The sequence below is a fragment of the Accipiter gentilis genome, chromosome 20, assembly GCF_929443795.1.
Source record: "Accipiter gentilis chromosome 20, bAccGen1.1, whole genome shotgun sequence".
NCBI classification, from domain to species: domain Eukaryota; kingdom Metazoa; phylum Chordata; class Aves; order Accipitriformes; family Accipitridae; genus Astur; species Astur gentilis.
Window position 1 is genome coordinate 13484902 of NC_064899.1, and position 22885 is coordinate 13507786.

At 38.8% G+C, this 22885-nt stretch overlaps 1 protein-coding gene across 1 annotated transcript in view; it reads left to right on the top strand.

Moving 5' to 3' along the window:
- The window catches only part of GMDS (GDP-mannose 4,6-dehydratase), a 428755-nt gene that overhangs the window by 154000 nt on the left and 251870 nt on the right, over positions 1-22885 (top strand). Inside the window, exons 5-6 of the mRNA XM_049823990.1 lie at positions 14097-14289; positions 15170-15274. Of these exons, the coding sequence (XP_049679947.1) occupies positions 14097-14289; positions 15170-15274 (298 nt within the window). The remainder of the gene's footprint in view (positions 1-14096; positions 14290-15169; positions 15275-22885) is intronic.

A 22885-nucleotide genomic window follows, 5' to 3' on the forward strand; every position in this document is an offset into this window, starting at 1 on the left:
TGGGATATACTAGTGATGCAGGATCGAAAATTAACTAATGTTTCCAAACTCCTATATGACACTTTAGCAATTTCCTCTCTTTCTCTGGCTAACAGGCAGCACTGGTATGTTTCTCCCCACGTTCTTGTGGTTCCTTGACAGAACTTCTTGCATCCCAGGTGAGGATGCTCAGAGTCCCAAAGCAGCTTGGGGCCAGCACTCTGGAAATTAGCTAAAACTCCTACTGCAGCCACGAAATGTAGCATTCTTAGCTTATGTCAGTGTTGTGTGCAATCCTGGATCTTGACTTGCGGTATTTTTTCATCCAGCCGTACTTCACAGCTATTCAGCACATCTCCCTCATGGACAATCACCGCTCATAATGACCTGTGCAGCAGGACTCTCTCAGTGGTGTGTAGAAGTTCTAAAGATTCCCTATTTTCATATGTGCATTTGTGGGCAAGTTAGTATTATGACCTCTTCTTTGGCTCAATATGGTGTGATAAAACTTGTAGGCTGAACTTGATTTTTTTATCTTTTTTTTTTCTTTTTTTTTTTTTCTTTCTGACTGATTGACAAGCTCTGGAAACACAATTTCCTTAGTTTCAATTAAATTCTTGTGAGTATTGCTTTCTTGGAAGGACATGGAAACTGAGTATGCTGTGTTACAGAGGCTTGCAGGCATGTAGAGAAAATGTGTTTGGAAGGGAAGACAAGCTGAAAAAATCCTGAGATAGATTTACATGTTTCCTTCCACATTTATCTCTCTCTTAGATAAATCCACCCTGTTGGCATGTGTTTATGATCCTGCTATTTCTTGACTGAGATATCTGAGTCATTCAGAAAAGAAAAGGCATGATTGAAAAGTGCTAATTGAAATAAAATATTTGCATACAATAGAGACATGGCATCTGCCTGAGCTATACATTCTTTTGAAAGTAAAATGCAGCCATACACAATTTTACAGACTTCACCTTATTTGTGAAATTTGATGTTCCCACTGATCGTGTCCAATGATTTGTTCACTACGTTTTGGCAACTTGGTCTTGTCTTCCACATTGCTTTTCCAACATGCCTCATCCTGAGGCTGCAAAATTCACTTTGAAAGCTGATGGAGCTTTTTATATGCCAGTCAAGTCTTATTCAAAGCTGCTCTGAGAGGAGGTTTACTGGCACTTTGAATGCCACACTCTAGTATAGACAAAGAACACTGTCTCGCAGGTGTCAATATGGTCTCTTGTCACTTCCAGCACTACAAAAGTCAAAAACTTCAATGCTGTCTTGGAGCATAGTAAGGTAGACTAAGGTAATACAGTATTTGTTCATGGGAGCGAGAGGGGAAACTCCCGAACTTGTTGGTTTCATGCAATTAGTTGACTACCACATCCCTGTTTCCTGAATGGTTTACCTTAATGTTCAAGTGAAAAGCAGCTATTATTCTTAGTCCTTTTCTTTGTGTCAGGACCCAAGAGATAGGTGAAAAACAGGGCTAAGGTTAGTGCTGTGGGTTACAGCAGACAAATCAATTGCAATGTTCTGCTTTGATTTATGACCACCATCCCTCATGAGTGCCAAAGCTGCCCTTTAAAATTAATGCCTGTACATTAGTTTCTAAGAATTGTAGTGGAGAGGCATTAGTAGTCAATAATAAATATAAGAATAAAGTAAAGGCACAGGGGATGCCAGCAGAAAATTTAACAGACTGATTTATTTTCTGAGGGTATCATCCTACTGGTTCAGAAAAGGGAAAAATAATAAAAAAGTTTAACCAGAGGGTCCTTTAAGCTCGTTGCTCCTTGGCCTTTTCCCCCTTACTCCCACATACCTGTCAAGACACATTTTTTTTTTCTGATTCATCCCACAGGTTTCTTTCTAGCTAGCCACCCACATCCTTCTGAGGTGGATGAGTTGATTAAGCAGAACATTTTATGTGGGGGATCACATTTAAGTTCAGAGTGCTCACTGTCGCATAGAAAACAGCAGTGTTCTCCCTGAAAGGATGCAACTGGAAAAGATGTAAGGCTTATGGTGTCTTAAGTATTAAAGCCACATTAAAATCTGAGTGCTAGCAGTGGTGATAATACTATATTCCACTCCTGTAACTTCCTACACAGGATGAAGAATTATCACAGTCCACTTTGAGGTATGTAATTATTGCTATCCTCATCTTGCCTGAAATGGGATGTTAAAATTAGGTGTTGCTACAGTGATTTACTGAAAGCTGTTTCTACAAGTTTATTACATCATTCCCAACAAAGCCATCATCAGCTACTGTATTTGTGGATGCTATTAATACCCTGATTTTAAAATTAATCATATGTAGTGCCTGTACATGCACTACAGGTGAGGGTATTAGTGCTCATCTACTAGGGTTCACCCACTTTAGCATTTCAAGGTGGGGTAGGTTTTTTTGGTTTCTTGGTTGTAATTTTAATAAATTTAAAGGATTCAGTGGTTTTCTTTCAGGGCAAGTACAAACCTCAGACTATTGTATTTATTTAAAGAATGTTTTTAAATGTCAGCTGTTCTCAAGAACAAGTAAAAGGAAAAGAATGCTGCTGGTTTTGTGGAGGGAAAAAAATAGATTGTTTTCGGAATTGTACTTTCTTTGAGTAAGACTTTGGAGTGAAATTTCACAGAAGATGACCTTATGCATTGGAAGAAAAGGCAATTATTTGCCCTGTTCAAAAAATAAAACTGAAAAAAACCACCCTGGTGAGTTATTTCTTGATGTGCTGTTGCATGTTTATTCATTTTCCCAGTCATTCCTGCTGGAGTACTGGAGAAGGAACTGGGAAGGTGTCAACTGTGGGAGCATGTCTTTTGTCAGTATGTACATAACCAACCAAATTTGCCCCATGCAATTAGCCATCCCAATTTAATTCTTAATGCCCTTGCAGTAAAAATGAACAGAAGCCTCAGAAATTAATTACACAGAAGTCTGGGGTATGCTAAAAACATTCTAGCTAAAGAGGAGTTAGTGTAGTTTTTGGTTGCTTTATGGCAAACCAGAAAGTAGAACTAAGTCTGTGGAGGTGTAACATTATGAAGAATTGTAAATGGTTAGTACCCATGGTGAACAAAGGGAGAATATGGACTTACTGAGGAGAGTGAGTTGACCAGGAATAGGTCTGAAGTGATGGCATTTATTTAGAAGATGTGTTTTTATAGCACTTTTCTCTAATGAGGGTATCTTTGCGAAGAACATGACTTGAGTATTTTAAGAGTAAACTGAGTGCAAGAATGGGTGCAGACCTTGCTTGCCTGCTGAGACGGAGTACTTAGCATCTCCTTTGCCACACTGTTGCAGGCGTTGGACTCCGAGCTCTAACCCCCCTCCAGGTACTTAAGACAGAGGATGTTCCCTAGATAGTTGTGCCCAAGATAAGAAGTCATGGGTTTTTTTCTGTGCATGTGTGTATGCACATGCATATTTATATCCTCAAAACTTCATGTTCTCATTTGTCTCCCTTCTCCCTGAAGTCCTACCTGTTTTGAAAGCTCAGCCACAACCGGAGCATCACAACATAAGCTGCAATGTATGGTCAGAGCTGAGGTATCTCTCTACTCTATTCATCAGGCTGTGATGAATTAAGGGATTTGATTTTAGAGTAGCTGACAGTAAAAGAGACCTAAGATAAGTTGCTTTATCTTGCATTTAGTGTGGTTTAAGAGTGCTTCCAGATAGCGTTACGTGGCTCCATGGAGAAATAGTAACTTGCTTTCTTGCAGTGACTTGGCTGTGTCTGCACCTTTAGCTTTCAAATTAAATGACTGAGTCAGGCATATTTATGGGCAGTCCATCTAATAGGGTTTATGGTCCCATTGATAAGTAATACATGCACATTCATCTAATTCATTTTTTTCTTGCAATATTGAATTTGAATATGTCCAAAACCAGTATATGAAATATTATTTTAAGTTTAATTCCTCACAGAGGGAGGAGCGTTTTTGGTACTTTGGGGTACCTGAGAAACAGTTGTTTGAACTGCTTCTAAGCTTTCTAAAACAATGCCATTGTCATGAGGAACTGCAGTCTGGGAAGCGATCTTCTTAAGTGATAAATAATAAATGCTGAAAGTATATAATTTTTCTCTGGTTGAAAAGGCAAGACTTCTGGCAGGAACCATAAACCTAGGGAGATTTTCCCTTATGCATCTGTAGGAGTTACAAGAAAGTCAGGCAAGGTAGTAATTTGTAAAACATTGGGGTAATTCTAGCTTCAAGGCAACTCAGGAGTTATCAACATTTGGGAGGGTCCATTGTGTTAAGTCATGTTTTGCAGTCTTATTGGCTAGGAAGGCAGAGAGGAGAAATTGTTGTCAGCAAAACTGTACCATAGTAGGTTATTGCTTTAATTCAATACCTATCTTGCCATCCATTGAAAGTCTATCAAAATCAAAAAAGCAGATAGGTGGTGAAGGTTTGTTGGTTTTTGTGGGGTTTGTTTCTTTTTTCTTTCTTTTTGGTTGTGATGATGTTTTTATCACTTCTGTGTAGACCACCTTTCTACACATTCTGAAAGCATCAAGGAAGCAAGGATGAAAGTTTTAAAAGAAGCATCAGACATTTAAAAAAAACCCCAAACCAAATATATTAATACTATAACCTGGTTGTCATGTTAGAATTTTAAATAACCTGTATGTTTTAAATTCATTTCTTTATATTTGAACATGAGTAAAAATGGTGCTATTTCTTTCAGTGTGACTGCATTGCCTGCATGCATTTTATTCATAGCTCTCTATTCCCCTGGTACATATAAAGTGAAATGAATTGGCTATCTTTTTACATCTCCCTTTGAATGTTCTCTAGTGACTCTGCAAGTTGCCCCTTTTTCTCTTTCTACTAAATAGCATTTAAAGCTTCTGGCACAGCTGGACTTCAGCTTTTAGGGCATTATAGTGTCTCTAGCCATTCAAGCTACAAAATTTGAAACATCGAAACCCGTCTGGACTTTGCTGCATGCGCCTTGCGCTTAAAAACTTAGGTAAACATATATATAGTTGAAACTACCCCTGAACAAAATCATGCTGAAAAGGAATAAGTAATCAATGCTTCTTTTTTAAAAGCTTTACTAATCTCTGTAATTTGAAACTAAAGACTTTGAACAGTGGGTTGGAGATTGTTCTGCAAGATAAATCCCTTGCATCACAGAACCCTGACAACTCCCCAGTTCCATCAAATTAATAACAAATGGATGAGAAGATAAGCAAAACTAATGGGGAGGTTACATTTTTGTGACAAAGGTTTATGGCCATACTGAATCTTATGTTCTGTGATATCCCTTCTCCTTCTCCTCCTCCGCTTTGGTATTTTTTTACTATCAGATCTGAGCATTCCTCTATCTGAAGCTTCTCTGTGGAGGAGATATGATGAATAGCAAGTTGGACTATGTGCCTCCGAAAAGTTGCTGTGAACAACTTTCCACTCCCCCAGTGGAAATTGCTGATTTTCTACAAGACCAGGCCTCATTCTTGCACACTGTACATCCACTTTCTACTCATTGGATGGTGCTGTGTGTCTGAACATTGGCACACACTGCTGTAATCCCATCTCCTTGTCTTCTTAAAATTGTGCTATAATTTACTTTGGGAGCAATCTCCAAATGTCATCTGGACCCACTCTTCCCATAAAGCAGGACCAGCTTACAGCAGGTGGCTCAGGGCTACGTTTGACTGAGTTTTGAGTATCTCTAAGGGTGGAGATGCCACAGCCTCTCTACAACCTGTTTCAGTGTTAGACTACCCATGTTGTGAACTTTTTTTTTTCCTAATATCTAATAGTAATTTTTCATGTTTCTGCTTGAGTCCATTGCCTTTTGACCTGTCTTTGGGCAACTCTCTTTTTATCCAGTCTGTTAAATTCTCTTAATCCACTAAAATGGCTAGTCAATAAGCAGAAGAATAAACAATTTACAAATTGTAAATTTACTAATTCTTCTCTATTTGGAGATCTGCTCCAAACCACACCTTTCAATCAATAGTCAGCAGCCAAGACAACTGTACAGGTTGTAGGAGACTTTGTTTTATTAAAGTGGAGAATAGATATTCCAATTTAAGGATTGTGGTATTAACATTTTGAAAATAATAGGCAACTGGTAGTTCTTCTATACCTCTTAACTGGTTAGGCATGTACCAGCGGGCTGCTTTAAAGGCAAAGGTGTATGTGATGACCTTGTGAGCTGGATTTACAACCACACCTGCAGTTTGCCAGGGAGGAGTTACTTTTTAAAGAAACAATAATGAATCCAACTATCAACCCTGACTCATCTGACAAATATAAAACTTTACTCAGGGAGTATTTCTTCATGCTTATTCTCTGCTTTGGGTTGATTTTTTTTTTTTTTCCTCTTTTTCTCCCAATAAAAAGCAAGTAGTTTTTGTTCATAAGAGGGAAAAGGAAACTTGTTTTAATAATGCCAAGCTATTTCTCTTTAAAGATTATTTCAGAGAGTTTGTATCAAGAAAAACTTATCTAAGTCAAACCATGAGAAGCTGCCATATGAAGATACACTGTGGAGTATGTTAGGGGGCCTCTTGCCCCTAATCCTTGAGTATTTCAGCTGCACAAAGAAAGTTGCTGCCTCTTAGGGAAGACTCTGCTGCAGGGTAGTTTAATCGCAAGATAGTTGGGGGCTTCGGACAGTCTAGCAGCATTCTTGTTGTATCTCATGTAGGCAATAGCAGTATAACTTAGCTCTTCATGAACTTTTTAGTGCTCATGGAGCTGAAAGGTAATAGCTTCTGGATTCTGCAGTGCCTGACCCTTGGGGATGTAGTGAAAGGTGATACATGTTTTTGCTGGTGCTGTTATCCTGAGTAATTTTTTCAGGCTCAGAAGTACATGCTTCTGTTGTGAGGCTTCTGCTTCATCCCACGCCTTTCCCCCACCATGCATTTCCCAGATCTCAATATACTTGGAGAAATGAATGGTGGGGAGCCATGAATTAACCCAATTCTGCTTCAGCCCTCATTTGTATTCCTTTTGAGGATGCAAAGGCATATGTGTGTGTTTGGGGCAATGAACAAGTTTACATTCAAGTTCTTTCTTGTGTCTAATGAAAACGACTTTGGGGTTACTTGTATAAGACTGAGCTGGTCCATGAAGCAGAACCTGTTGTGGTTATGGCAGGTTATAGAACATGAACATCATGAAGATCCCTAAACAGCAAATAGCTTATTTTTGCACTTTGGTTTGGGTCCTCACACTGAAAGGTGAAGGTGAAAAACTGGCCCGCTGATGTCAAAACCAAACTTCTAACCACTTCAAGAAGTCTCTCCGGTCACTCAACCTGCAGTCCATAATATGACAGAGCTGCAGTGGAACTCAGCCATTGGGACCTCAATATAAGCACTGGCAGAGAAGCGCATCCTCTATCAGCTGCACTGCTTATTTCTTTACATCACGAGTAACTTGAAAATCCAAGTTATCCAAGCTTTCTTGCTGCAGCAATATTGTGAATGGCTTGGGTTAACATGAATTTTAGGAAAAAAATGTTGACTTCTGCTTCCACTTATAAAACTTTTTCCTTGCTAATTCTCTGCTTATAATCATGTTGTCAGATTACTCTAATTTTATACAGATCACGTTTTTGTTTGTTTTATTAATGAGAGAACAGGGAAGGAAATAGGAAAGAAGATAAATCTACAGAGGCATATTCCTTTTATCCAGAATTTCAGTCATTTTTTCAGTCAATTTCTATTTAGCTAAGAAGTTGAATAGGGCTTTAAGATATCAAGAGTATTGCTTACTAATAAGCAGTTCAGAGCTATTGAATTGATTATTGTTCTATATAACAAAAAATATACCTAGTTGTTTGGGGGATTTTGGTATCATTCAACTACTACTTTTATTGGATGGGAGGGCAAACGAGTTAAGCATTCATTATGAGTTAAGGGGTTGGGGGGAAGAGAAATTGTCATATTCTCCTAGAAGGTTACCTGACATTTTTGTAGATATATATGTTCTTCCCCATCCCCTTGACACCACCCAGCTTCCCCCCAAATTCTTTAGATTTCCTAAAATCCCTAGGATTTTTTTTTTTCCAGTGTGTTAGGGCTCTATAGGAATGCTTGGCCCATAGTCTGTATTAGATTTAGCAACTGGAATGTTATGCTTTACGTGCCTGTTCCTAGGGGTTGAGCAGTTTGTTTACTGAGATGATATAAGTGATCCCAGTGGTTTTTATTGGCAGTGGAAGGCACACTGAATATTCAAAGCAAACAGAATTGAATTTAAAGAATACAAAAAGGTAACCGCCATGAAACTTGTGAGACTTGAAACATTTCTGAGCAGTTTTTCCACTTTGTAATTTGCTTCTCAGGTGTAAACCTTTCTCAATGCTATAAAGAGACCTGATACGTATCTTCTGCTCTGATAAATCTAAAGAATCTACTGTAAGTTTTTTCAAGAGAGCAAAGATACTTATTTTAATGTTATAGTTAGGTTAGCCACTTTTGCTTTTACAGAGAAAGAATAATAATTTACATTTATATTAGCCTATTTCCTGCTGGGGCTCCACATAAGCTTCCCTCTTATAATACCAGCCTTCCAGAAATCCCATCTTCTGAAACTGAGAAGGCTGTAAGAAGATGATGAAATTTCAAATTATTTGTGTTACGTAGGTAGAGCATTGAAGTATATTCTGCTAGACATGCTATTTTTTGTTGAAAGCTAATAGTTAATATGATTGCAGCCCATCTGTTGGATTGTTCCAAATGACAAAACACAGATGATGTATCTCACAAAGCCAAACCTCTGTGTGTGCTAAATTGATAGTTATTTTTAGAATATCACCACTGTTGACAACGCATTGGTCAGAAGCAAGTATTATTAAGTCTGCAGGCTTGTATATAGTATTCATAGACATGATAGGAATGTGTTCTTGTGGAGGGTAAGACCCAGATGTTTTCATTTAGATAGTTTTCAGTAAGCTTTTAAATCTTGTTAAAGACCTTGCTAAGCTTGGTTTTGAATGATCAGTTGGGAAACATCATATTTAAAACATTGCTCTATTAAATTCAAATCTCTTCTAGAGATTGAATCTGGCGATTATAAAGAAAGAAAGAAATGGGAGGAAGAACAAGAGTTCAGATTCAAAAGGTAGAAACCAGTTCACAAAACTCATTGTAATTCTTGGAGCCGTGTGAAAGAGACAACGTGGTTCAGTGTATTTGTATTGTGTCCTGGGATTCCAGGAATGTTATAATTAATGAAACTCTGCTTTTCTCAAGAAAATTTTATCATCTTATGGGTAAGACTTGCTTTGGAAATTTTTACTTGCCCAAGAATGTATTTGAAATGTTCTATATTAGGTACAAAACCAGCAGTAAAGATACTCAGGATAGAGAAGTCCATGTACGTAAGGAGTCAGATTCCTTTTTAGTATTATTTGAGGCAATTCTGCAAGGTGTTCAGGACCTGAAAATCTGAAACTAAAGTACTTTTGACCAAGGATTTAAGTGTTGTCTTACTGTTCTATCCACTTCTAATGACACACTATTATTGCTACTTATCAAATGGAATAGACAGACACATCTTAAGGGTATACATTCACGGTATCTCCAGAGATCAACGATGACAACTACAAAAGCATTGTATCCCCATTACATATGGGAAGGGAGTGCCAAGGTCACTCAGACTAACATGTTCCAAGCAGACAACTTCTGTTTTGTTGGTATGTCATGCTTTCCCTTTGTCACTAAGTCTTTCCAAAGATGGCGAAGAAGTGTTGGATCCATGCCTTGAATACTCTTTGAGAAAACTTCCAGGTTTAAAGTTTCTGCCAGGCAAAGAAGCTTTTCCCTACTCCAGTCATTACAAAAAACTTCTGGTGGTGTCTTCAAAAAAAGTTGTTAGTTGCATGTCTGTCTTTACACAGTTGACCATAACTGATAGTTCTGGATTTTTGAGGTTAGAATGGAGCATCTATCTTAGGTAGCTAAATTTGAAAACTATTGTATATATAGTTTCTCCAAAGCATGATCAAGAGCATCTCCATTAGGCTTTCTGCTCTGACTCACCACTGGCTTTATCAGTGTAGAGGGAGACGAGCTTCCTAATTCAGGCACATAAGTTAGTTGTCATAAATTAGGCTGTTTGAAAACCCTCCTCTGTAGGTATTACCTAAGCTCTTTTTTCCACTGAATAAATGTTTAATCTTTCAGAAAGTATGGCTAGATTTTAGTCTTCATACACCTGCCTTTACAACCATTTCCATTAAGTTTTTATTCTCTCAGTCTCACTGAGCTCAGTGCACCAGCAAAGATTATTTCTGTGAGTCACGCCTATTGAATCTGATTCTGTATTTGCTATCTATGTTATGACCCAGACTGGACAGACCAGAGAGTCATGTTTAATTCAAAATTCCCTGGGCTAAATTAAGGTGAAAGGACACCAAACGATCAGTTAAAGATTTTATTCATGACAGAAGCAAATGGAACTGGGGAGGTGCGGTACTAGGTAGCAGGGTTTCTCACAATGGCAATTGGCATAAGACTACTTCTGTAAACCGTGTAATCATGTACATCAATGCAGGGAATAAGGAGATCCCTCCCATTGAGTCAGGAGGTTCAGAGCAGACCCCCTGGCTTTCTAGAATTCTCCTCAGAGAAGGGCCCCAGGGTGGCTGGATCCACTCTTAGTCTCAGACTTGGTCAACGGTTTATATCTTGAAACGGATGAGGTGTAGGGAATGTGGAAAAGGGAAAGGAAAGAGAGAAGAAGACAGAGAGAGAGAAAGGAAGAGAGAAAGATTTCACTGGTTTGGGTCCAGTGTTGGTTCAGTCAGCGGAGGGGTCCAGTTCTGGTGGGCTTGTGCACCCAGGGATTCAGTTTGTGTCCTTTTATCAGCCTTGCCCCTCCTTTGGGCGGGCGCCTGAACTCCTCAGGTTAATGAGCAGTTTGTGAGCCTTTGGGCTTGGGGATCCACTGTGGAGTAACTTCTCCTTCCCTGCAGACGCAGCCATTGTTTGATCTTTGTATCAGAAGAGCTTATCAGAACAGGGAGCTGTGAACCCCCCAGCACACCCTCCCCCTGCTGTTGCTGATGTCTGAGCTGATGGGCTTTTCACCTGGGTTCCTTGCTGTGCAGGGTTTGTCTTTAAGCAGAACTTGCCCCACCACAATGTTTGAGACATTAACTCTTTCAATCTCTCTCAATCTATAACTTAGACTCTGGTCTTTTTTTTGTGTTCTCTATGCATGTCATTTCTCTCTTGCACATCCCTCTTAATGAGGTCCCTGCATTATTTTCTTTTTTACTGCAGACTGCCTGCTGGTCCTGCACAAAATAACCTGTATAAGGAAAGAGAAATAATGTGGTAATGGATAACTCGGCACCTTTCTCCACTCTGCCCTGCTTCATCTGTAACTACTTAATCAATCCAGTATTTTATAAAACTCTTTTACACTGTTAACTTTGAATTAGAATCAAATTAAAATCCAGTGTGCATTTATCGGTATTTGCCATAGTACTGCCCCTACACTGCACAGAGTGTCATAACAGTCCAGCATTTTTGGTCTTGGAGGTTTTAGTGGATAAAACCATTTTTTATTTTCACAAATGCCATTCTAGTCTAACCTGCACCCCAAAATGAAATGAGTTTAGTGGTCTGAGTCCTGTCCCCGGTGAACAATAGTCCGCATTACAAAACCACCAAACAGGCAGAAAGCTGGCGGTTTCTGCTCAGGGACACTCAGACCCGGCCAGCATGGAGGCACAATTACCTCACACCCCAGGGAGTGATTTTTCTAGGTGAAGATTGAGGTCATTCATAAGGCAATAGGGAAAAGCATCTCTTGTGTAACTGGTCTCTGCATCAGCCAGGGAGAGCAGTTCCCAGTGCTGCTGCTGCAGGCTCATTGCTCTCTCTGGTTAAGAGGATTTATAATCTGGGATCTCTGAATTAAGACCACCTCAGTTACATGTGCAGTTTACTTTGTAGTAGAATATGTAAGCAAAGATTTGCATTTTGGGGTGATTTTTTAGCAGGTTATTTGTTGGAAACAGTACCTTAAAGTAGATAAATTCCTGGTTCTGCTGCAATTAGTGTTTTGCCTTTAATTAGAGAGCTGGGATTTTACAGTGAATATGTGATGGTGCTAGACATGTGGTAAATATACTAATTTATGTTCATTAGTGCATTATTGATTGTATCACCTATTCATTAAAATGTTTTCCCAAGAGTTACTCTGACAGCAAAGCTGAGAGACCTTAAGTGGCTGTCATCTTTGTGCCAAATGGATTAAAACAAAAATGCTCAGCACTTCTCAGTAGATCAGTGCTCAATTTCAGCTGGGTCATACCAGGTTAACAAGCCAAAGTATCAGGTTTCTTTTTTTTTCTTTTGGATAAAAAAAAAAAAAAAAAAAAAAAAAGTAGTAAAGTTTGTTTTTGTTCATACCATTAGTTATTTCAGATCAAAACTGTGTGAGAACATTTTTATTTTGGAGCACAGTAACACAATTTAGATTATTTCATACCTGTATTAAATTAACCATAAGTGCAAATTCAAATTAATCTAATTATTTTTATTTCATCTGCTGCATAAATAAGCCTTAAACCTCTAGTGATTACTGAACAGGGAAAGTGGTTTAAAAGGAGAAATGAATACAGGGCTATCTGTCTGAATCTGCAGAGAGACTGAAAAAATACCTGGTAAGTGACAGGTTTCCCACTGATTTCACTGTGGTAGCTCAGCTTGTCCAGCTATGGTCATTTCCCCTCTACTGCATTAGTAGTTACCCTATCACTGAAGACTGATGAAGGGAGGATCATAGATTTGTACTATTTGCCTTTGGCAGTGTCTGACTAACCTCTAGCCTAGATCGTATAAAGAGACTGTGACACTGCCATCACTCTAGAGCTCGTTCCTGAAAGTCAGTCATCAGCCAGAAGGGACATAGAGTAATTCTTCCTCCGGTCAAAGCGATGGAGGAGTTTGCTCTAAAAGCCTGTTCCCCTTTCCTTTTTTATAACATTGGCAGTACAAACAGGGAACATTTTTTTAAAAAACTGGCATACAGAAGCAAAATCTCTGGGTTGGAGAGAGGATGTAGAAGGAAGGAGGAACGTGCCTCTGGGATGGGCACCAGTGGGAGAAAATTCTTCAGAGTCCAGGAGCTCTGCCAGCACATCCAAACAACTAGCCTGTAGGCACCAAACAAACAGGGTGAGCTCCCTTCCAAGCACTTTTTTCTCCTGCCTCCAGACTGGGGTGGTCACTACACATCTCTTACCTTCAGCTTACTTTTTCCTGGTTTTAGTTTTATTCTGTAACTGCAAGGAATAAAATTAATATATTTTTGAAACACTCTGAAAGCTTAGACTCAAGCATTTTCTTGTGGCCTATGCCACAGCCAAGCTCATCATAAAGATAACTGAGAACTACTGGAGCAGGAAGAGAAAGAAGATTCTTGGCCCAGCAGCGTGCATGAGTTTATTATCATACTTTGAATGATATGTCAGCTGGAGAAGATGTCAGGTTTCTTTTGGATGCCTCCTGCTCTCCCACTTCATAATCCCCCTAACCTCTGTGCAAAAGCCACAGCTCTGGTACACCTTTGTCACATGGGGTTGGGAGTGTCATTTGATAGCAGATATTTCTAGTCTTCTCTCTATTTTGATGTGTGTTAAAATTGCAAAACTTTGGACCTCGTATTAAAAAAACCCCACAAACTTTAAACACGTTCATGTTGTCATGTTGTCTGTCTAACCTCGTAATTTTTTTAAAATATATTTTGGACAATTTAACCAAATTCAAGTGTGTCAAAGATATTAAGCCCAAGTGAATATTGTGAAAATTGGCAGCTGTGGAGATGAGAGAGAGCCTGATAATGCTCCCACTGTGGGGAGGCTTACCCCTTACTTCACATGGGAAAATAATCCTGAGAGAGAGATCAGGGAACACCAGTCTTTTGGTTCTGCTATTTATGGAACTACTTGTTTATTCTTAGAAATCCTTTGAGGGTACTTTTGTAAACTGAGCATCTACTCTGTACAAAAGTGTCTAGATGGTCTGTGACAAGTGATGTATTACTTTGGTTGTACATGATCACAGCATGTTCTGGTTCCCCTGGTAAAAACGGTGGGTTTTTTCTTTCTTTCTCTCCCCAAGATTTCTTTCGACCTAGCAGAATATACTGCTGACGTTGATGGGGTTGGCACCTTACGGCTCTTAGATGCTATTAAGACCTGTGGCCTTATCAACTCTGTGAAGTTCTACCAAGCCTCCACCAGTGAACTTTTCGGAAAAGTGCAAGAAATCCCGCAAAAGGAGACCACCCCTTTTTACCCAAGATCGCCTTACGGTGAGGATCGCTGATGGCGTGTATGTAGTGTCTGTCTGTCTGTTCTCCCCGCTCATGTCTCAGGGCTGAAGTAATTTGGGTGTGAGATTAGAATGACGATAGAGCTAAAGTGACTAGACATGTCGAGAGGCATACCTTTATGAATTACTATATAGAAAGTATTTGCTGCCATTGCCTGGGGGTTGGAAATTAGCATCTCACTTCATAAGACCGTGTTCATTCAGCTCAGAGGTAGAGAGCTCTTGTGGAGGCGGGGGGAAGGGTGGCTCTTCCTTCACAAAGGGTTGTGAGATACCGCTGAAGTGATAAGGTTTCATATTTTTTGTTGCCTAAATGAAAAACTCCCAAGAGCTCACTTCTGCCTTCATGAACTCACATGAAATTTGAAACACTTATTAAAGCAATGTGCATGGAGGACTTTGGTGATAAAGTTTCAAATCAATTTGAGTGTTAAAGCACCAGATTTTCGCTTTTACTCCTCCAAAGTCCTTTTTTTTTTTTTTTTTTTTTTTTTTTTTAATAGCAGAGGTCACCACAGTGGTGTATTTCACACGGTCTGGCTGTGTTAATTATATTGTAAAAGAAAAAGTGCTACGCTTCAGTGTGCGTAAGAAAACAAGTGAGAAGGTACCCTAATGCTTCCTGGCCAGTTCAGAGAGTGCACAGAAAAGGCGTATTTTCCAGTTCAGCTGCTGTTTATTGGGCTGGATATTTTTTCCATATGAAATGTGACACATACAGGGAATAAATCAAATTCTAATGCACTCCGCTGTTGAAACATGGACTTTACCCTGCGCATGAGAGATGTTCATATGTGTGTCTGTCTTAGCTGTGTACAAGCAGAGCGGATATATGTAATGCTTTAAAATTATTTTTGTAGGGGCAGCAAAACTGTATGCCTACTGGATTGTGGTGAACTTCAGAGAGGCCTACAATCTCTTTGCTGTGAATGGCATCCTCTTCAATCACGAAAGCCCCAGGAGAGGTTAGAAAATCTATGTGAAATTGTTCCCAACTTTGCGTACATGTGACCGGAAAAATGAAACAATGCATCCACAGGTTTCATTTAAACTTGCCAAAATTCTGTAGGGAGGGCGTCATGACTCGCAGCCTGCTCACGGCACTTAATGCAGCCCTCCTGGCAGTCTCAGAGCCTGCAGAACAGCAGCTTTCCCTTTCAAGCATCATATTCCATTTTGTAGCCCTCTGATGCTGAAGGGAGGCTTGTGTATCTGATTTTGTGTATCAGGGCTCTCGAGAGACTGCATTAAAGTCATAACATCCCTGAGTTTTATTTCCCTCTTGATAACAAGGCTAAAATGTTAAAATGACACATTAGAAGGCTGGTTTTGTAAACATACAGGTGGGCAACTGCATAACAGAGGCAATTTCAGGTGTGACTTGTACTCAAGATTTTTATTTGAGTGTAAATGTCAAGTTAAGAGACAGAAATAATAGACCCTCTAAATTCATAAGACTAATGATTACAGCCCGGTATATTTTGAAAAATTTGTAGATTATGATCCATACCTTCTGGTAGGATGGCTTTTAACACATGGCTTTAAAATGCCTTTCTGTTTAATCCTTAATGGCAATGCAACTTAAATTCTACTTAATCATTCCTTTTCCTCTTGTAGTACTTTATGAACAATAAATACTGGTATTTAGTTTGAGTAAAAGTCCACGGTTGATTAAAAGTCTCTTATACAATGACAGTTTTCCTCTGCCCTTAAAGTAGAGTGACTATAGAAATCACTCTAAAATTAAACTTTAAATTAACACAGAAAACTGGATTCTCAGTGCAGAACCCTTTTATTGTGGTTTGTTTCTAAATGAAAAATAAATTCAAGTTTTACAGGAATGCAATTACATAAATTATAGCCTGGCACAAAATATAATAATTTTAATCATACTTACAAATATAAAATAGACCATAATTGCAAGTCTGCTAAAAAAAAAAAAAAAAAAAAAAAAAAAAAAAAAAAAAAAAAAAAAAAAAAAGAAGAGAAAAAAAGGAGTCGGTGTCAATAGGATTTAAATATTGATTTCAGTCTTTGGGAATCACAACTGCAGAATCTCATAGTACACTGGGTAAGCAGCATTTACAATAAGTGGTGTATCAAATTCTTGGTGGTAGAAATTGGTGCATCACTTCACTGAAGCAGATGACAGGACAAGTTCAAAATTAAAAAGAGATTGAATTCACTGGACTGTTTCATTTAGAAGCCCTAATAATTCCCTTTCTTTTAAACAGTTCACTGCAATATATTCTTGGTGCACTGTAAACTGATGTCCAAATTGCTCCAAGTTATCATTCTGAACTAAAAACATTCTGACCAACATAAAGAATGAGGGAATATGCAATGACAAATATTAGCTTGGCATGATTTCTAGTAACACTAAGGAACTAAAAGATGGGATGGAAATTATAGGGACACATTTACCATTCATGCTGCTTCTCTATAGACATGTACCATTTTGAAGGAGGAGAACTTCAGTGCTTGTTGCTATTTTGATCCCTTTGATGTGTTCCAGCTTTGACACTGCTGCAAGGGAGCTTCCAATCCGAAGTATCTTTTCAACACATTTAATGTCCCTGTGGAGAACCCAAGCCTGTGCTTTGAAGTCTCAGGCTGTACCTTTGGTTGTGTATATATACTGGGTGCAGTTTTAAGCCCCTTATGCCACAAACAGGAATCTTATCTTAGAAATGGTTTCGGTTGGCTCCGTTTGCTTAGTGGGAGTACATGGCATGAAAGCAACTGCAACCACAGCCCAGGGCCATTTGCTTAGTGTTTTCATGGGAGAAAGTCTGAAAAGTTATACAGAGAAGAAAATGGAAGAAAATTAGATTTGAGGTTGTTTCTTAATAGCCATTCATCACTTTCCTGTGTTTTTGAAGACTGCAAGGGTGCTTTGGGAGGAAAAGAGGATTTAACTGGGATTTCTAATTCCTATGCAGAGACGGTAGTATATACGGAAGCTTTAAAATGCCTTATGGTTTGGTCTTTGGGTGTGGGTTTTTTTTCATTCTACTGATTTCAGAGATTGGGAATACCTAAATAAACCAATACATATTTTATTCCAATATTACCTACCATTATTCCAGTTGGTTTAGTGTTACACTGAATTGATCACATACAGCATCCCATTGATGGTGATACTAAGTGCATCTTGCCACATAAAACAATGCCCGGTGATCAGTGGAGAGCAGAAGGTTGTAGTATTGCCATTTGCTGAGATGCAAGGCGACCTGTCCTGGCGGACAGTGCATGTTTTTTGCCTATATCTGAAGTGTTAAACATAGTTCTGAAAATTTCTGTAAGCTTCCTACAGTGAATGTATTTATAGGGAAAGACTGAGAAGAGACAAATCCTAGTATTTCTTGTAGGCAGGGACTCATGAGGTATGTTACACTAAGGCAATGGTAAGGATGAATGGTAAGAATGCATTTTTGTACCTGGCAGCCTGTGTTGCGGACTGTGGTCAAATACAGAAGTATTTGTATTTGAAGTATCAATACTCAGAGTGAAGGATGATGAATTGCAGTTGTCTGCCAAGTGGCTGTTAGCAGCTGGTCACTGAGGCTTAATTGAACAGACAACTGTAAAGAGTTTGCTTCATGATGTCTCTTCATACAGCGTTCCGCTATTATACTGCTGGGGCAGCAATACATGAGCCTAGTGAAAATGAGACCTGTCTAATCTCAAGAGCTGCTTCCCTGAGAAAGGAATTTTAGGAATATATACCTCTTATTTCAGAATACCAATTCTTCTCCTTAACTTTCCCTGTTTTAACTCGGAAAGGAGCCCAAGCAGTTAATCTCATGTAGCCTGTACAATAATAGGGAAGTCTACACAGAGTTCATAAGGATAAAGAGTGCTTAAGTCTAATATGAGAGGTTTCCTATTTCTCAGAATTACCAAGGCTTGAGAGAAGTGCAGGCTTTGAGAAGCTCGTTTGATTTTCTACTTTTATCTTGCTCTATAAGAGGAAGACCGTAACAGGAGTAGTTCTTAAGATGTGACACCATACTGCAAATCTGAGCACAAGTTTACTGTGTGGGCTTGCTTTTAAGTCTGATGTTTCATAGGCTGACAGCCACAGTGACTTTACAAAAAATACCAATGATAAATTCTGGGTTGGTTGAGCCCACTGTCTGAGCCTTACATCTTAATATGGGAATAGTGCAGCATTATTAAATTGCACAAATACTTGGGTCTATACTCAAGAGATACATGTGTATGTAACAACAGAGAATAGTATCTAAAATCTCATATAGAGTAAAATGAGTGGCTATGTTAGACTAATCTTAATAAAATATACAGCTACATTAAACCTTTCTGTACTATTTTCCTTTCTGATTTTTCTTTATATTATACGTACTGCCTTTCATTTCTTAGTCGCTTTTATAAGATGGAATAGTCACTTTTTGATCAGTACATGCTTTTCAGCTCACATAAATCAACACAGCTGCACCGAAGTGAATAGGGTCATGTTGATTTATGCCAGCTGAGGGTCTGGCATAGTGCTTCCAGTAATGGTCTGGTAATGTAAGATAAGCATAATTTGCTTGCTTTGGGGAAAAGACCTGTATTAGCAGCATACCTTGCTAAAGCTGATTTCTTCAGTTACTTTCATCAATTTTATCCAGGTATATCTCGAGTGTTTCCTGATTTATGGCAATGCCAAAGGAAAATGAGATCTTCCATTTCTGAAGTTTATTTGTTTTCTAAATATGACACTAAAAGAAAAGAAAAATGCTCTCTACAGTGGTAGCAAGCTACAAGGTGGTTCTGTTTCCAAAAATGAATAAACAAAAGAAAACCTAAAAAACTTTCCCAGAATGCTGCATTTATTTATTTATAATTTTTCAAGACAACATTATGGGATATCAGATGGGGGAGGTGGTGGCCACCAAGTTGCTGGTAGTGGTTGAACATGGCTCCCAGTATTACCAGTGTGGAAATGTCTGCCCTATAGCAATATTGGAAAGGTATTTCTGTTCGGTGAGGTGACAGTTTTGATGGTGGAAGAGTGAGGCAATTAGCAAGTGTAGTTTTCAGGAAAGCTGGGGCTCAGTCCAAGCCTTTTTTACACCATTGGAAAGACTCCTGTTCTTTTGTTGGGCTCTGGATCTCACTAATACCTTCTTTTCTGAGTGAGAAAGCAAGCTACTTGTTGACAGTGTCATTTGTTTCTTCTCAGACAAGCCCTTCCCAGACAAGACTTTTTTTCTCCTTGGTTCTGTGTAAGAAGTTTTCTCAGGTTTACAAGATGCGCCTTTGGATAGCTGAGATAACTTTCTGATTTGGTTAACCACTTCATTGCTTGCCTCATCTGATCTTTATCTGCCAAGATGTACAAACATGTACAGCATGTTTCCTAACACAATGCAACAGAAGTTTTGTTTGTTTTTTGTTGTTTTTTTTTTTTTTCCCTAAGTAATAAATACTTTGCCTCCACACATGACATCATTAAGTAGATCATTCAGTAGAGAATTTTTATTTGCCTGATACCAACTCTGGTAAAGCAGTTGTCATCAGACCATTGCTGTATAGCCAGAGGGAAAGGATACAACTGCTCATTTCTGTGATCTCTTTCAGCCGGGCAGGAAAAGGCTAGGTGTTAGATTGCAGGCTGAATGTTGTCAAAGTACATGTAGTAAGATTGCAATGAAAAGAAATCATGATTTAAAGAGAATGGGGAGCGTTCTTTGCTTTTATTGTGCCTTTGGATCACAGATTTCACAGGGGGAAAGGTGTGAGAGTTGCCCTACTCACTGTAAATATGTTTGAGTATCTTTTGAATTTATGGCGTTTGTTGTTACCTTTTTTTAACCAGCTTTCAGTCTCCCTTTTGCCTCTATTTCATAGAGAAGGCAGAAGCAGATGGTGACATCTGCTACCGACTTTCACAAGAAATCCCTACAATCCCTACTGTAACAGCTGCTCTTCTGCGTCTCCTATATAAAGAGATGTAGCCAACATCTGCCAGATTTCCCTTTCTCACTTCTTTGGTTGCGGAGACTAATTGCTAGTCTCCTTACACACTTTCTGTGGAAGAGGAGCTTGGTCAGCCTAGTACCATTGGAAATACTAAAGGCTTTTGCTGGTACTCTTTTTGTAAATTTAGGCCTGTGAAAGACACGTGTGTAAAATTTTCAGTGCAGAGCTATCTCTCTTTCATTTAATACAAAATTTCCCAACCCACGAGTGTATCTGAATAGCAGAAGTCAGGGAATTGTTGCTTGTGTCTTGCTGACTCCTTGCTGGATGAGATGAATGCAGGCTGGCTAGTATCATCAGGGATCGTCTGCCTAGCATATTGAAAACTTAATGGCAAGGTACCATGGCCAATGTAAAAGGAGTTACTCAGGCAGTTGTGTGCTATAGAGCAGCCAAGATCATTTCATGCTTTTTAGTTTGCATGTTTCAACAGAGAAAGCATGCAGTGTCCTGAAGACATGCATTCTTAACTGGCTTTTTCTCCCTGCTGTGAGACTGATCCTGCTAAGTGATCCATGCAGGTGTTTTCTTATCTACACATGCAGTCAAACGTCAGTGGGGATAAATGTGGGCATTAGGGTCTATTTGTACAGATGGATTTGCAGTAATATTGACTGTAATAATAGAGAATTGCCAGGTAATACCTCTCTGCTATTTTACCTAAATACATGTGTTTTCCCCTTGAAAAAGATCTCATATTACAAAATAAGTGAATTCAGTTAATTCTGCTGATGTTGAACCTGATACTGACTAATTAGTACTGATCAGAGCACATCATAATATAAGGAGATTTTTGTCTAATTTTTATGTTGCTAATAAATCATCTTAATCTTAAACTTCTCATGTCAGTTTCCTAGTACTAGCCAATACTGATATATGAAAGCAGCGTACTCACACCAAAATACGAGTGGGCTTCCTTCTCCAAGCTTGTGTTTTAAAAGCAGTGCCAGACTTCTGAAATAAGAACTGAAGGCTGAGAACACTTCTGCATGCGTTTAGCTTCGGGCGTCTGGGTAGTCCAGGTCAGTGCCATGGAACTTGTGTTGAACAGACTAAGTACTGAAATCTTTTTGATTCAGTCTTCACAACAGTAGTTTGTGGGAATCTTTACCATCTCTTAATTTTTTGTTCTTTTCAATCTCAAAGTAGCCCTGATTCTATAGTTCTCTATCTGATGCACTTTTCTGGGGTCTATCACCGGTTTATCTAAGTAGTTATGGATATAGCTCGCACAAAACCTAAGTAATTTCTTGCCTGTGGGTTTAGATTTTTGGAACAGCTGCATTCGCATCCCAGATCTCTCCCTGAGCAAATTATTATCTTATCAGATGCATCTTTTTGTCATTAAATCATGCGCTCCCTTGTGGCTTATACTGTGTTGAGAAGAAAGTAGATTACAGTTTTTGCTATTTTCCATGATTGATTTCAACTTTTTTTTTAATCTCAAAAAAAAAAAAAAAAAAAAAAAAAAAGAAAGAAAAAGCAGAGCATCCACACAATTTACAAATTGTCAAAACTACTAAATTTAGAAAACCTTTCTATGTAATTCTTAACATTTCGCAAGTTATATTATCAGATATCAGTGTTAGTTTCTTAAACTAAGAATTTACAGACTTTTTTTTCTCTAATGAAATATCAGACCAAAACTTTGAAATCAAGTGTTATGGAAGATATGGAAATCTTCCCAATGGGAAATAGGGTGGTCAGAGCATGTATCTCATCTGCAGTGTTCTTATGGCTTTGTTATGCACAAACTTGTAGGAAGATTTTTAGAAATAATGTGGTTTAGGTGCCTATTTCCCTATTATTTTTCCTTTGTTACGTTTATATATCCCTGCGCAAAACACAATGGAAAATGTGACTGTTCTGCTTTTTTGCATATGTATAAGTGAGAACATAAAGTGAAATACAGGAAAGAATCGGGAGTTTTATATCTTGTATTTTACAAACTAGCTTAAAGTGAATGTGGAGTTTGTCAGAAGAACAGAAGTGCCGTAGTGGTTTCAGCCAGAAGTCCGTTTAACCCAAGTATCCTATTGCCCTTGCTGGAACATTAGGGGACAGTATAGGAGACAGTATAGATACGGAGTGGTAATCGCAGACCCCAGTAGCTGATGGGTAAGAGACCATGCATGAAAGATGCACCCCAGTCCACTGCTCCCCCAGACCAGGGCTCTGTGAGAATTCAGTCCGAGCTGCTGCACACGAGGTCCTTTCTGAAGGAAACCACTTTAGCTGGGGAGTAACACCTCCTCTGGATGCACAGTAAAGTCATAGCGCAGGTGTACCCAGGGTCTAGAACAAGAGAGCATACTGTAGGTTATAGTTCTCCAGATGTGGAGACTCAGCCACAGTCAACCGCTTCTACATTTCTTGGTTTTGTCGCTTGAGCCATTTTCCTTGCAGTTGCATGTACACGATTATTTCATTCTCTTGTAAATCACTAAGATTTCCTCCTGCTTTTTTCCTCCCAAATTTAAGTAATGTCATTGTCTTTCTGAAATAGTCAGAAGCAAGAAAGGAAAAAAATCACACAAAGAGCAAAGGTCACATCATTATTGCAAGAGGTATGTTGCATAAATGAATCT